General features: G+C 26.0%; 1 protein-coding gene across 3 annotated transcripts in view; it reads right to left on the bottom strand.

Moving 5' to 3' along the window:
- LOC132920695 (prostaglandin D2 receptor-like) overlaps positions 1-16,358 on the bottom strand; it is a 35,905-nt gene that overhangs the window by 14,686 nt on the left and 4,861 nt on the right. Inside the window, exon 1 of one of the 3 annotated variants that reach the window (XM_060983331.1) lies at positions 12,386-12,838. The exons of the other annotated variants lie outside the window; for them this stretch is intronic. Coding sequence (XP_060839314.1) covers positions 12,386-12,802 — 417 coding nt within the window. The 5' untranslated portion in view covers positions 12,803-12,838. Of the gene's footprint in view, positions 1-12,385; positions 12,839-16,358 lie in introns of those variants that run through there. 3 annotated transcript variants of the gene reach the window in all.

Here is a 16,358-nt window from a genome sequence, read left to right as displayed (position 1 = left end):
ATTATTGTGCATGGTGTCGATGAGCATTGTGTCAAACATACACACACGACACACACTCCCTCGTTGACTATACACAATGTGAACGGGATCCGTGTCAGCATACGCTCATTTACCCGGAAACGGGACAAAATAACTGCGTGTTCGTTTCAGGGGGGCTGGCAAATATTTGTTCGTTTACCTGTATGCAATTTTATAAATACGATATTTTTTTTATTTTTTTTTTTTATTACTAATAATTCGCCCAACCTTGAAAACTGATACGTGAAATTGACTTGCATTTATTTTTCGTTATAGTGCGATAACAATCGTCAATGTCAATGGCGATAAGAACACTGTCGTTCGGAACAAAAAAAATATTATTCTAATGCATTGACTATTTCATTTGAATTCAAACGACGTAATGACTAATGAGTATATAAGTATAATATATTATATTGCGTATATTTTTTTATTTGTACACCAGATCCCATCAAGATTATATTTGTTAAGTTCGATATTCTTTTGATCTTACTAGATCAATCGTCAAATAAACGAATTTCATACATGTAATTCAAAGTTTAATATTCTATATATTTATATTAATTATGTAAATATATGAATTTGTCATCAATAAAAAAGATGAAATTTTATTTTTATATGATTTAATAAACACTTTAACGTCAATTTTTATTGAGATCAATAATTATACAACGATAGAAAGTAAATCATATACGATCTTTGTCAACTTACAACCAATTTAAGTCCTATAAGTACCTACTGGTTACTACCTACAGTCTAATGAAATAAAACAATTACATTAACTAAGTGAAATCAATATATACTATGTACAGAGTGATTCACCAAGCATCGTGGATCCGTTATTACTTTAATAATACATTTATTCAAATCATGATATTTTTTTTTCTTATTCTCGTAATTTATGAAGATAACACTATTTTAAAAAACTTATATTTTGTGCCATTTAAGGAGACATTATTGTGATTATTCAAACTTATTTTTTTCAAACAAGAACAGACATTTTTATCGTAAATTTGTAGACAAATATTTTTTTTTAATATTTAATGTAGTGTTAATTATATTCAGAAATTGTTTACAAAAAATTATAAAATGTTAATGAACTGCGTAAAATTAATTAATAATGATATTAAAATCATCACAGCATCCATATATTGAAGATCTATTATCAAAAACATAATATTTATTATTCTTAATACACCAAAAGTTAAATAACTTAAAAAATACTGGGTTAAATTTCAATTTAGATGCGTTCATTTTTTTTTAAAGTCATCTGCTTAATAATTAAAAAACAAAATTAATTCTCATTTGAGAAAAATAAGAATTTCCTCAAATGGTATAAGAAAAATCAAAGTAAATATTTGAAAATATAGTACTCAAGTACCTATACTTAAAAATACTTACTTAAATAAATTTGTAATTAAAGGAAAAGCGTGAGTATGCTTGATGAATCACATGTTGTATATTAAAAAACGAAAACCAATTTTAAATAGTATAATTCAATTAATTAATTCAGATTGAATAACAATAATTATTATCAAAAAACCAATTAGTTAAGTTAATAAATTCATTTTAGTAAAATAATTTAATTACATTTATGAAAATATTTTTACACTAATGCTGTTGTAGGTATATAATAAGTGTATTATATACTATACATATACTCGGGAATACACTTAAATAATGAGATAAGCGTCTAAATCCAATGACGAATATTAAATTAGTAGCTAAAATAAAATGATTCAAAAGTAAACATAACACATAATTTGTAATTTGTTTATTACATTTAAACAACGTAAATGATTAAAATTTCTTAATTTGACTTTATTTTAATGTTTTAATTTATTACATAATTAATATATACATTTCTATAGTTAAAAATGTTTATAAGTATGATATTTATGATTCTTATCAATTTATTGTAAACTATAAATGTATCACTGAAAGTTGTCGAATCTAAAAACATTTAATTAATCTCGTTTCAAATATGTTAAACATTTTAATGTTATAATGATATAATAATATTTGTTTATGATCTTAAACATGTTCAATATAAATGATAACTTATTTGATCAATATATATATTTTTGTTAATATTTGGCCATGGGCCAACCAATAATTTTACAATATGTTTTTTTTATTTGATAAAAATTCATATCACAAAATAAAATAAAAAAACAATGAATATCTAAAATCTAATTAGTATCTGACCTCATAAATTTAGGGCATAGTGTATGACTTATCGAGTCGCAATAGAACATTTTACAAAATAATATACTTCACATATAATATTATCTATATAAAAATGAATGTAAATATATTATAAACATCACAAATGACAGGTTTACGACTTTGGATGTATACATTTATTTCTTTTGGATATTTAAAACAGCTGCATTATAAAGTTCAATAAGACAGTGTGTTATAAATTATATTTAAAAAACGATTGGGTAAAGTATTAGGCAATTAATCAATGTCTTAGTTAAATCTATGACTTGACCCTTTGATAGACAACTGTTGTAAATAAAAAAAATTATCGATTTCTGTTTATATTTTTAGTATAATAAACATTGTTCATATTTAAAATCATATTAATGAATTAATTAAAAGTTAGTTAAAAAATAATGAAAATTAAACATTAAATATTTATTATATATTGATATCTTTCTGAAAAGACAAAATTAATAATAAATATATTTTGATACTGTATCACTCTATACAAAAGAAAGTATACTAATAATAATATTATACATTAATAATAATAATAATAATAATAAATATATATACAAGTAGGCAAGGCGCAATCACTGATATTGATGGGCGGAATGGGTACGGTATTATAATTAAATTTATGCAACTGATAAAACCATTATTTATGTGAAAAAAAAACTTAAATGATTCCCAGTGAATATTTTACGTCACATTTAATAGAAATTAGTTACATTCGCATTAAAAGTCAAAGAGTATAATGATTGATTATTTATTATAAAACTAAATGTTTGTGGTACACTTTACAACATAAACGTTTTAAAGTAAATTTTAATACTGCAATAACTATGTATAAACCTATAAAATAAAAAAAAAATATTTCGGAACATGTTTTATTTATTATTTTAAAGACATTTAAAAACTAATTGTTAAAAGAAAGTATATTCGTAGTGTAAATTCCAAAAAATTCCCTACGTTTTAAGTTATACCTAGTAAATAAAAAATTCAATATTAATAAAACGAATTTCATCAAACTTGTGTTACAACGGTTTCATTTAGTTTTTTTGACTTTATCACAAAATAGAACAAAAGAGTGAAAAATGAAAATATAGGTTGTGCAAATTGTATCGTCTTTCAGAAATATCAAAAACCTATTCACAGCATTTTTCATCAAGGAAGTCATCTTTTAATGTAATATAGGTATGTGTACGTAAACATACCTACGAGTATTTTCCACGGATGAGTTTTCTTTAGAAGTGTTAATTCAATAAAGACCAATTTTAATGGAATTTTCTACAAATTTAGTATCATTTTGTATCACGAACGTGAACTTTGTATATATCATGAATTCAAAACATTTTAAATATTATTATAGTTTTGGTCTTATGCAAGTTTTAAATGTTTACATTGATACGGTAAAAATATAATTAACTATATTATTGTCTACTGTTTTACATTATTGACTATACATACGTTTTACTACTGAATTTTTATTTTTAAATTTTATTATTTGAGGACATTTCTGTTCTTCATAATCTGAATAATAAATAAATATGGGGAGGGACATCAAATCCGTATGACACAAAATTATATCATATTAATTACTTGAATGTATACTTGTCTTATGTATATGATTAATAAATAGTAATCGTATATTTTACCTATCAGTCACGCTTAGTATACGTACAATTAGTATAATATTATAGTCTATTTATAAGTTGAACAGAATATTATTATAAATAGTTATTCACGATCAATCATACTCGCAATTTCGTGGTAAGCCAATCGATTTATTTATATTTTATACATTATAATATGCAGTTCTGTCTCTATTTAAATTTCTTCATTCGCATATTTTAATATAGCTGTCTTTAAAAATGTCATATTCATATAATTGATCATTTATACACACTCAAAAATGTATATTCTAATCATGATTAAATTAAGTGTATACTTTAAATAAGAAAAAGTGATTTTTTGAAAATGTTTTATTCAGTATAGATTTTTATAAGACAATGGAAATGTATTTATTATTTTTTTTCTTGTTTTAATATTTCTTATCCGTCAACTAGAATATATTTTAAGCCACTATGACAATTTTTAATCTAATAAAATTATGTTGAAATTGAAGCAAAAATATTTTCTTTTGTTACTTGGAAATATTAGCTACAATGCACATTGTACAGTCATATAGTTAATAATACACTTTTACCTATTGAGAATTATTTTGAATGTAGCTTTGCTTACATATAACTTTCGTTTTGTTTTAAACATTATACCTTGAAAAAAAATGTTCAACTGAAATTTCAATAATTCCCCTAAATATAAATAAGTAATTGATACCATAAAGCTGGTAATTGAAAAAAAAATGATTATTTACAGTTTGTTTGTTTTATCCGCGTTTACAAAGGTTTATAAATTCCTAAAACGTTTCATCATAATTAATTGTTACTGACAACGAGTTAAAAGTTTTTTTGTTTTAGTTAACATAATAAATATACGTTTAAATTAAAATGTCATACTATAATATATGGTAAATTATATAAAAAATGTTAAAAGATAAAATATAATATAAATAGTAAAAAATGTTAAAATTGTATGTAAAAACAACGTCATTAGACACATCCATCCTATAATATTTAAATATTTTGCATAATTTAATATATTTATAACATATTATAGTTTTGACATGTTATACTTAGTTTATGTAGGTGAGAGTTCCGGGTACCTTCACGAATTCAATGCAATTTTTAACTCAGTGAATATACTACCAATTAATATTTACAAATAAATTAATGTTTACAAACTATGTAAAAAAAAAATGTTATTATCAATGCTTTTATGAATCAAAAAAAAAAATTAATATTCAGTTTCACGTTTATTACGATCAGTTTTGGTTACAATCAATATGTAATAATAGAAAAAGTAAGTACTTAGGTATACTGTTTATTATGAGTAATGTCTCATCACTCAACAGGCCGCACACTCGGCTTACAATCTCATTAATACCTACTAAACATCATACACAAGTAGAAAAACACTCACAATGCATACGTCAATCGTATATATAATATTATATATGGTTATTGACTTCGACGTTTTTGATTATTAACCTAATATGCGTTTACAAAATAATAACAATTTTAAATATAAACATGACGGGGTTACATCTGTGAAAAACTTAGGGCTTGGGTGTTGTGCTATTACTGCTATTAGTAAAGTTTTAAAATATATTTACAATATTTTTATTACGTTAAAAAATTCAGTACATTAGTGCTGGTCTCTTCATTGAAAGCTTCTTCAAGGTTGTTCGATAAAGACAGTAGTTTTGTATATTTCGGTAGGTTGGAAATCTTAAATTAAAAGTTAAATTGTTAGATCAGTTTGGTATTCATTGTATTTGGGTGGATACTAAAAAATCTTTGAGAACGAATGGTTAAATAGGAATATCTGATTTTGTTTTTACTATACAGAGATTTCATGTCATCTTTTTTCAAAATTGTAGTTACCTATTTATTGGCATTCGAAATTTTCAATTTTTTTAGTTTTTATTTTTATAAATGTCGATAAAAAATTATTCTCTTGGTCAGAATATTTTTTTAACGACATTTTTCAAAATTTAAAATTATTTTGTAGCTAAAAATTCATAAAAACTACTTTTTTCTTATCTAAGTTTTGAAAATTGAATACAAGATTTTTCATAAGCATTATTCATATTACGTATATTGAAACCATAAAATCTAAAATATGTATTAAGATTATTAATTTATATCGACATTTTAAGATCCGATTTGGATAAAATTACTTATTTAAACAATAAATAATGATAATATATTAATTATTCTGTTAAAAATATTATTCTTTGGAACTTTAACTTTTATGTATTGTATATTATTATGAATTTTATTTTATGCAATAAAATTTTTGATTTATTTTAAAATATTGTATATTTATAGGTACTAAACGAATCTATTTTTACTGTTTTGTAGCATTTACAGAACGAAATTAAATTGTGAGTTATATAACTTGATATAATATGGTATAAATATATTTTTTTATAATAATTAATTATTAGTAATATAATAGATAAAATATTTTCGGAAAAAATAATATTAAAAGTAAAATAAATTTCTTTAATAGCTATATCCAAAAAACACATCACTTGGTGATATAAGCTGATAGATCGTTTCCACTCAGAGTCGTTTTTTGTGTATAAGGATATGTATCATTGAATTCAAATTTAACACACCTATAATAGTGACCCACTCGACACCTAATATACAGCAGAGCGGTATCCACTTTCTACCTTTTTGTTTGTAATTATGTGCGCCTAAGCCATCCATACAATTAACAGTAGTGAATCAAAGAAAACAAAATCTTATTATTTTAAAATATAAATCAGTCACCTTATGTCCTTATCATATATCTTAGACGCTAACCACGGTTTTAATAGGCAAGTCGCTACAAGGATCGGAGAGGTAATATTAATAAATTATAATATTATAAGTAATTGATTTAAAGACAGATAATCGTCCCCGATATTTTTTGCTTGATCCAAAAACTTTAATGTCATTAACCGGTATTATAATGATTGTTGGGAGAGGAATTGTTTTGGTCGCATGAACTAATATTTTATTAGCCATCTCTCGTTACCGGTTATACCTACATTTGATAGAATCTTTACGATTCAAAATATAATATTTTTTTAAAAATTGTTGAAAATTCAAATTGCTAGCTACAACCTATAGCGACACGCAACTATGCTATCAAGAGTATTCAATGAAAAGTTAACCATCTACGAATGTCTACTCTGCATGCGAAGTAAATAATATTATTGGTATCTATCCAATTGCATTACATCAACATTTAAAAGTTTAAAACACATTGAGGTTGCCAATACGTTATTCAAGTTAATCGTATGTTTCGAATAAACCATTCCTCATAAATTAATATAATATAATGATAAAAATAATATTTACACTATAATAATAAATATAGCACGATGATATTTTAAAAATTATTTTAACAACTATATCCCGATGACTATATGTTATTTATACATGATATTATTTACCCATTAAATACGTGTAACTATTGTATATGGTAAAAAGTCGTCTAAATCACCGAGTCCTTCATCGAAGCGATTTTAATATCAATTTATCTATTCTACTGATTTCTCTAAATGAAAACGATATCACGTTATTATACATTTTACATAATACCCATTATAGAACTCAGAGATCGAAGAAGATAATAAACGCACTTTAATAATTAAAGTTGCAGTAGCTGTACAGTCTCTAAACGGAATAAGAAACCTTATAATATTGATAAATAAAAATATTTTAGAATATTAATGGTGTACAATAATTATTGTGATTTATTTATATAATTATTTGTTTGAAGGACATTATGCTGAGTATAATTATATTGTACATACTGTTACGTTATATCATATTTGATGCAATTCGCTTGAAAATATTGAACGTAATAAATATTTTTTCATTTTTAATTACATAGAATTTATATAATATATATAAGATATTATATGTGTATAAATAAATCAAATTTTGAAATTCAAATAAATGCATTAGTTTTACATCCACGATTGATTGATTAGGTATTTGGTAAACACACTCGACATTTAATAAGAAATAGCCAGTAAAGTGTACCTTACACCATATACCTACTGGTTTAATCAATATTATGCAGTAAAAATTATAGATAAAAAACAAATCAGATTTCATAAAACTGATGTTATTTTCATTTTATCGAAAATACCTATATAATCTAGAGAAACCGGAAAATGATCATGAACATGAAATATCGTTTAAAAGCTACTATTAAGTAAAATAAATATTTTACTATAGACTACATTATAAATTTCATCTTTCAATACACATTATTATTAATATTCTATTTTTGTTTTTTGTTTATATTAATCCTTATGGCTGTAAAAATATTACATTATTAGTCAATAGTCGTAAATCATAATGTACCAAACAGTTATTTTAACTTATCAACATTGTTAGAAATTATTGATCTATAATATCAATTAACGAAATCATATTAATTTGTTACTACTCCAAAATAACATATTATCTAATAGTTCAAAAACTTTTGTCACTATGTGTTACCATGTGTTACTTAAAATAAAATTATATCACATAATAATTTTTAGTTTTTACTATAACCCATGTTAGATTATATTAGACTAACTTTTGTCAATATAAAATTATAGTAAATTATTCGCTTCAGTTTTCATATACTGTATAGACATGTACTCTTTTTTTTTTATTCTTTTGACCCATATAGCTCGTCTCAATCCCCATCTTCTTAAAAATGTACTTATTGAAGGGTTCGTAATTATAGTTTTTCATTTTTTCAAAAGAAATAGCATAAACACGCATTTTGTTTTGATAAGAAAATATTAAAAAATAAAACCATTATTACGTCTTTTACAAGTTAGAAAATTCTGAAAGACTTACACTATTGCCTTTTAATTTTTAGCTATAACTACTAAAAATAGGAAATAATATTATTGATTTATTTAATAAATGTAATCATTAAAGTGATTTTATTACTTATCAGTTAAAATACATTTTGTTTAAAAACATTGTCTATAATATATTAATATATGCTTAATTTTAAGTAAATAAGCCTATAGTAATTTAAAAACAACAATTTATTTCAAAATTGTTTAACGTATATAGGTAGCTAATATTTAATCTATTTATAAAATAATAAAATTAAAAAAAATTATATAATAGGTATTATAATATTTATTTAATATTGAACACAATTTGTTCAAATTTTTAGTTTTCATTTCCATTTATTTATATTACTATAATGCATGTTATAAGTTATAAGTTTATGACTTAAAACTACCTAAGTAATATAAAAGATTATGTTAAAAATTGAAATAAAAACATAATAGATATCTGAGTATCAAATTCACCAGTAAGCATGCCTATAAAAAAGTAAAATAATAAGATCACATTATTACACTATTGAATGTTATTAACGAAATTGGCATATAAATGACATAAAAGCATGCGATTTTTTTTTTTGTTCGAATCACAATAAATTACCAAAGAGAAAACTAAGAAGATAGTCATCAAATTATTTCATTGTATAATTGGCACACTTTTTTACACACACATTTATTTTTGTTCTCCATTTACACCTTCTACCCTTCCTTCAATTCAGTCATAATATTATTATGATAAATTATGACGGTATTTTGCTATTTATTATTGACAGTTCTTAAACTATGGAAATATATTCTTACTATAGTCAAATGACACATATTATTAAGTATACCAAAACTCAAGAAAATTGCTTAATTAAAATAATTGCTGCATATTTAGAGCTAAAAATGTTAGAAAATCTTACCAAAGTATATTATAGTATATGATTTATAATTTCTATCCGTTATAATATTAATATTGTAAATTAAAACTGCAGTTTGAAATTATATAATTTTTACAAAGCTACCTTGAAGTGAGACATAAATACATAATTATTAACAATTTAACTACCTATCTCAGTTTTACGTAATTTTAACACACAGTATACAACTAATAATTATAATTCATAGTTGCTTTTACTTGTATTGACTCTTATTCGACTATTCGAGTTACATAGAGATTTAAACACAGTTTGTGTAATGATATATTAATTTATAGAAATAAATAAAAGTTTTTTAATATTTTCTTTAAACGATTAATTTAAAAAAGAAATGTATAAATATATATTTATATAATACTATCATTTTTATACATTATTTGTAAGATAATAAATTTAAAAAAAATTCAAATTATAGATAAAAATATTATCGTTAATATTATATTAATAATATATTATAATACATGATACCCTATGATTGATATTAATATTTTCTTGTTTAATAAATATTAAATTTTATATGTTCACAATTCATTATAATAATTACTTCATATTATTCAACACATTAAATTTAATATTTTACACCTACGGGAATTCCACAAAATTTCCTTATATTATTAATTTCTTATATTTCAAAATTCGGCAAAAAATATTTTTTCAAAGTATAAATTAATCTGAGAATTAATGAAATTTATGACAAATTTTACGGAATAAAATTCAATGACATCGAAATACAATTAACAAAATATGATGATCGAATTTTTAACTCAAAATCAGTTTTGAACTATGATGAAATGTATATTTTACCTTTCCACATTTTAGGATTAATTCATTTTGTGTTGATACACCAACGAATTTAATAAGCTTTCATTGTGTAAACAATTTTATTAGACAAGCGTGAGAATAATTTTGAAAAAAACACGAGTATACTGAAATCAATCGAAAAGAAAAACGAAATTCGATGAAAATTTCATATTGTGACTATTTTACTGTGAACAGCTTAATTACACACGATAGGGCCATAGGGGTGCGTCAATAAATTATTATTCAATTAGATAAAAATGATCTAATTTAACCGTCCAAACTTTGAACAATATTTTTTATGATATGTATGAAAGGTATTAATAAATTTGAATAGCTCGAATTACTACTTGAAATGATTTGCATAAGTCAAAATAAGAAACTTATTTAAAAATGTGATTTTTGACAACAAAATAGCCCGACGTTTAAATCTAAAAAATTAGTGGAAGGCATCGACAATGTTATTACTATTGTTTATTACGACATGGGGCTTTTGAACGATAACTGAAATTCAATTATTGAAGAACCTTGCCAATTTACGTATTATGAGGAAAATAAACCAATAACACGCTGCACGTGTAATCGTATAATAATGCACTTTTGATTACGATTTTATTTCATTGCTCGATTATGGTTATGACACTTTGAAATGACTTGTTTGCATCCTGATAACCAACGTGTATAAATCTGTCTTTGTTATCACGCGTCGCGCGTCTCGAACATAATGATACGAAAACACGATTCGTGCACAACACCGCTCACCGCATTATAGTAATAATAGGTATAATAAATTTTAATATGTTCATGGAATTCGTACGTGTAATATTAAAATTGGTCCAGATGAGAACCATTGACTTTTATGATATTAAATATTGTTATCGCAGACGCAGAAGTGCGGGAACATTGCGTATATTATTTAATGTTATTATGTACCTACTGTGCTTGTCCATTTTAGCTAGACTCGCCCCTAGCGAGTATACTATTATGTGTTCGAAGTAACATATCATATTAGGAGTATATTAATTTTCATTCCCTTGTTCGTCTAACTTAACAAAATTAATCAACTAAATAAGGTTAATATTTGCCAGAGCTGGTCGTGATTTCAAGTCAACAATTTAAATATATAATATATATACATAACTTATATTGTATATATTTCTTTCCTCAGATATTTCGATTTTTAAAAACAAATATCATAATGACTATTTAAGCCCACGTGCCGAACAAAATTATAAGTATATATAGTGAATTTAAAGTTAAAACAATTAAACATTAACCCATTTATTTAGTAAGCCGCCTGCTAATAGCTACTATTCACAGCGTTAATTTGTTGACAAAAATGTATAAAAAATATTTTGAATCTTTTTAAAAATTGAAATAATTGAAAATCGTAGACAGGTATTTTACCAATTGGGTACCAAATGAAAATATTAAGTGTTTCGTCCCCCCTGTTGCAGTTCTAACAATGCATTGTGAACTATAAATTAGAACTCGACAGTTCTTAAACATGTTTATGTAATGTATATGCACGTTGGTATAAACAAATTAGTGATGTGTACAGACAATTTTTAAGGAATTTCAAAACTACATTATATATCAGACATATTTACAGACCATTATAATATGCTGTGTGTATTGTAATCTATTCGATGTATTTTCAAATTGGCATTTTTATTGATTCCGTGTTAAAAATGTACGTCTAGCGTACTATGCTCTTATAAATTCTTCTCTCAAAATCGTCAAACGTATCAAAAATTCACTTTCGAGCAGGTGATGTGTACTATTACAATAGGGTGACGCGCGTGGATAATATGATATAGGCGGGGAGTGAGCTGCAGGGGACAGGTGTACTAATAAGTTCCTGCCTATACAATGCAAACCCGCAGATCGAATGTACACGGTTATGCGCATGCAGCAGCGACAGCAACAGCTATACTATACGATGGGTATTACGCACCTTTTGGTAAAAAAACGGTTTGGTGAGCGCCAGCCAGCGTTCGACGGCCATCACGATGGCCACGCACCCCGAGCCCAGCCCGAAGAACCGCCACAGGACGCGGATCCGGCACGACCACACGTTGTTCTTGGTGCTCGGCCATTGGACGCTCACGAACATCTGGATCAACATGCCAGCGAGCGCGATGCAATCGTTGGTGGCCAAGCACCGCAACATGAACCCGTGCTTCTGGTTGCTGCTCGACCGGGTCCGGTGCAGTATGAAAAGCGCCAGCAGGTTGCCGAATATCCCGAACCCGTACAGCCCGGTAACACCCAATTGCACGCCCGGATTCTGCAATCGGCTGCCGGCCTGGACCGGAAGCACCAGCGTCGCGGGCGACGACGACGCGGTCGCGTTCGTCACGGCCAGCTCCATCGGATCGCGGTCGTGTTCTGCGCCGCGGTCGCGTTCCGCGCGCGTGTCGACCGGCGCGCTATCTCCCCGCCGCCCCCGTTCCCTTCCCACCTACGCCCGGCACAACATAATATAATAATTAATATTATTATAATAATACCAATATTGTACGACCACCTCTATTCTACACGTGTGTGCCGCGTATTTGCAATTATCGTTAATATTATTAAGACATAATAGTATAGTATAATATTATGTTACGATATATTATGGTTGTCGCTATAATAGGTATGTTATCGTACGCGATATTTATATTATTGAGCGAGTGCACTTGCAGGTGCTGCACCGCGCACTCCACGGCCCGCCACTTACTGTCACCGCTGATGGGATCTTTTTGCGTGCATTATCGTTTTTTTCCTCTCGAGCGGCGAGTGCATATCATATTATTTAATTTTTATATTATAATATACAAATTGCATTATTAGGTGTCGATATCATACGTAAAACGGTGTGCAAATAAATCAAAACGGAAAAGTTAGATTTTGCGATTTTCATAAAACTTGCTTTGTTTCTGACGGTTTTCTCGAAAGACCCTTAAACGCAATATAATATATATATATGTGTGTGTGTGTGTGACAAAGTTTTTAAACGGTCGTCGTCACCCCGCCGGCAACAATTAACGACTGTTGTATTCGTATTACTCGAAACTCCGCCGATTGTTTGCAATTATTACGACACGCGTCCCGTTATTGGAAGTTGTATATTTTTATGACGACGTTCGCGGTATTACACTATACAAGGTTTTTACAATACTTAAAAACTTTCAGGCGGTTGACAACGATGATAATAATAACACAATATAATAATTACTGTAATGATAATGATACGCTATACATAATATATATATATATATAAATTATAATACTCGATCGATAATATGATTTGATTATGATATAACGATTAACGACGGATTTATTGGTTTATACGAACACAGAACGGATAAAAAAACAATAAATTCAACATTATTGTCACAAAATACATGATATGAAATTCGATGTACGCACAGCAATCTCATTGTCGTCGTCACATTGTTTTGGCAGAACATAATATTACCTATTATTGTGTACGAAAAACGTGAATTTAGCGTTATAAATACTATAATATTATGTGAAAGTATGTCTTTACGCACGGAGTATATTACAACTGCAGTCTACAACTGGCGTTAATGCTAACCAAATTATGACTGACCATCATCATTATGATTATAATATATTATGCTCATCGATATACAACAGTATAGTAACACATTACGCGGTTTTCGTGCTGTATAATAATTATGTTCGGATTTTTATCGTATATTATTACATAGTACCTACCTATATATACGTACATTATTAAAAACGCGCCTTATCTCTGACGACTGCCCAACTGCTGAACCCCGAGAATAGCGGTGATAAGGTACGAACTCTAAATCACGCATCATATATTTATTTATAAGTACACAATACAGCCTCACGTAATTCGCGAAGTCACCACGTTGCATTATTATGATATCACACATATATCCATTATATAAACTAACACGATCGCAACGTCACATTTTGAAAATCGGGATTTTAAACTATAGGCTTAGTAGTAAGTATTGGATGTAAATACCTACGATCAATTATAAGACTTGATTTTTGAGTCAAAAGCCGACCGTGACTGCTGTCAAGTAATAGGTTCACGCAAAATCTTTTTACACTAAATTGAAACATGTATGGCTATAACAAATATTATATACACTTCACCGCTTCACTCGAAAAACATTATATTTTTTTTCATCAAGGATATTCACAAATGCAAAAATTTGAAAATTAATTTGTATTAAAAATGTATATCATTTTCAATTTACATGGCTATACAAATCTTAAAAATTGAATAAAAAGGTTAAATTAATTTATTTTCATTAAAATTAAAAAACTTTCAGCGAAAAAACCTATAATTAAAATGTTTATGAGCGTTTAAAAATTTTATATTCAAACAAAAAAAAAACTATATACACATATATCAAATTATTTATAGATAATTTTCGTTATTGAAAATTTTTATAGTAGTATTTCGAAAATGTCTAACAGCTAGACTTGCTTTCATTATTATTTCCTATACATACACAATGCAATTTTCAAATGTTTAGCTAATTTTAAGTTTATAACGTATAAGTAAGCGTACACATTTTGAATTTATTTAGTTTTTTACCGATATATTAATACTTTAAAATGTAATATATTATAATGTTTCAATAGCAAGTTTTTCTCAAAATAAATAAAAAATATCAAAAATGTATGTTTTATTTTATGTAAAATATTAATATAACATAATATCAACTTAGATTACCATTTATCTCATGTTATATTATGTTATGTTATATTGTTTAGTGTACAATGTTGGAACGTTAATAGTCGGTTAAAAATTAACTACAATTAACAAAAATATCTAATGTTTCAAGTGTTTCAACTACTTTCACCGAAAAATGACATGAGTGGTCTGCACTTCTTTATTGTTAAAACAAAGATGTTTTAGAATTTTCACTCATCAATAGTTATGGGATGGCAAGCCACGAGCAAAATATAAATTTGGGCCCGAGCACAGAAATTAAAATAGTTAATCTTTTGAGGATATTTTACAAATTGTTGAGTATTTTTTTATAAATATTGTCTTGTTAGGTAGATTTTTACTTAGGCAAGTACTGTACCTATAACATAGATTATATAGGTACTTAATGCTCAATTATTTTTATTGAACTCGACCATGCACATTATGATTTGTTTAAAAGTGAATAATTAATACTAATTGTAATGAAAAGGTTTTAAAAATATATTTCTATAACCTAACCTTTAAGAATAAAAAATATAAGTATAGTTTTTTTTTATGTTATTGAAAATGTGAAACTGTTTACAATATCCAACTTTTTCACAGTATGATTTTACTTTGGTGACCAGATGATGAGTGTCGTCATAACGTACTTTTATTTTGATTTTAATACACTTTTAATGCACTGTTCATATTACAGCAATGTAAATAAATAAAGAAACCAGGTTTAATTACTACAAATATTAAAGCTCAATGCTTCAGAATAATCCATAATAGCATACAATATTATACTTTGTTTTCAATATAAGATATCATGCCAAAATATGGGATAATGGATAATAATTAATAAGTAAATAAGTAAATTGTATTAAAATTAAAAACTAATGCAATATATAAAATAAAATTTGAACAAATCAATTAGAAATATATATATATGCATATAGCTTTATCGTAAAATAAAATTGAATACTTTTTTTTTTTTAAAAAAAGGGTTATTTATTTATAATTTTCTTATATTCTATATTTCTATGTATTATACTATATTTTTTGTGAATACTTTATCAATTTTCGCTTCTAACCTATATGGCTTTATGCTATAAGAAGTTACCAGCTATAACTCAAATAAATAATTCAAATAATATTGTTTATTCTCTATAACCTATATTCTATACTATAGATAGATAATAATATAATAATATAATTATTTTATTACTAGAGACTAATA

This window comes from Rhopalosiphum padi, chromosome 2, assembly GCF_020882245.1.
Source record: "Rhopalosiphum padi isolate XX-2018 chromosome 2, ASM2088224v1, whole genome shotgun sequence".
NCBI classification, from domain to species: Eukaryota; Metazoa; Arthropoda; class Insecta; order Hemiptera; family Aphididae; genus Rhopalosiphum; species Rhopalosiphum padi.
This window is presented reverse-complemented; position numbering and strand designations above follow the sequence as displayed.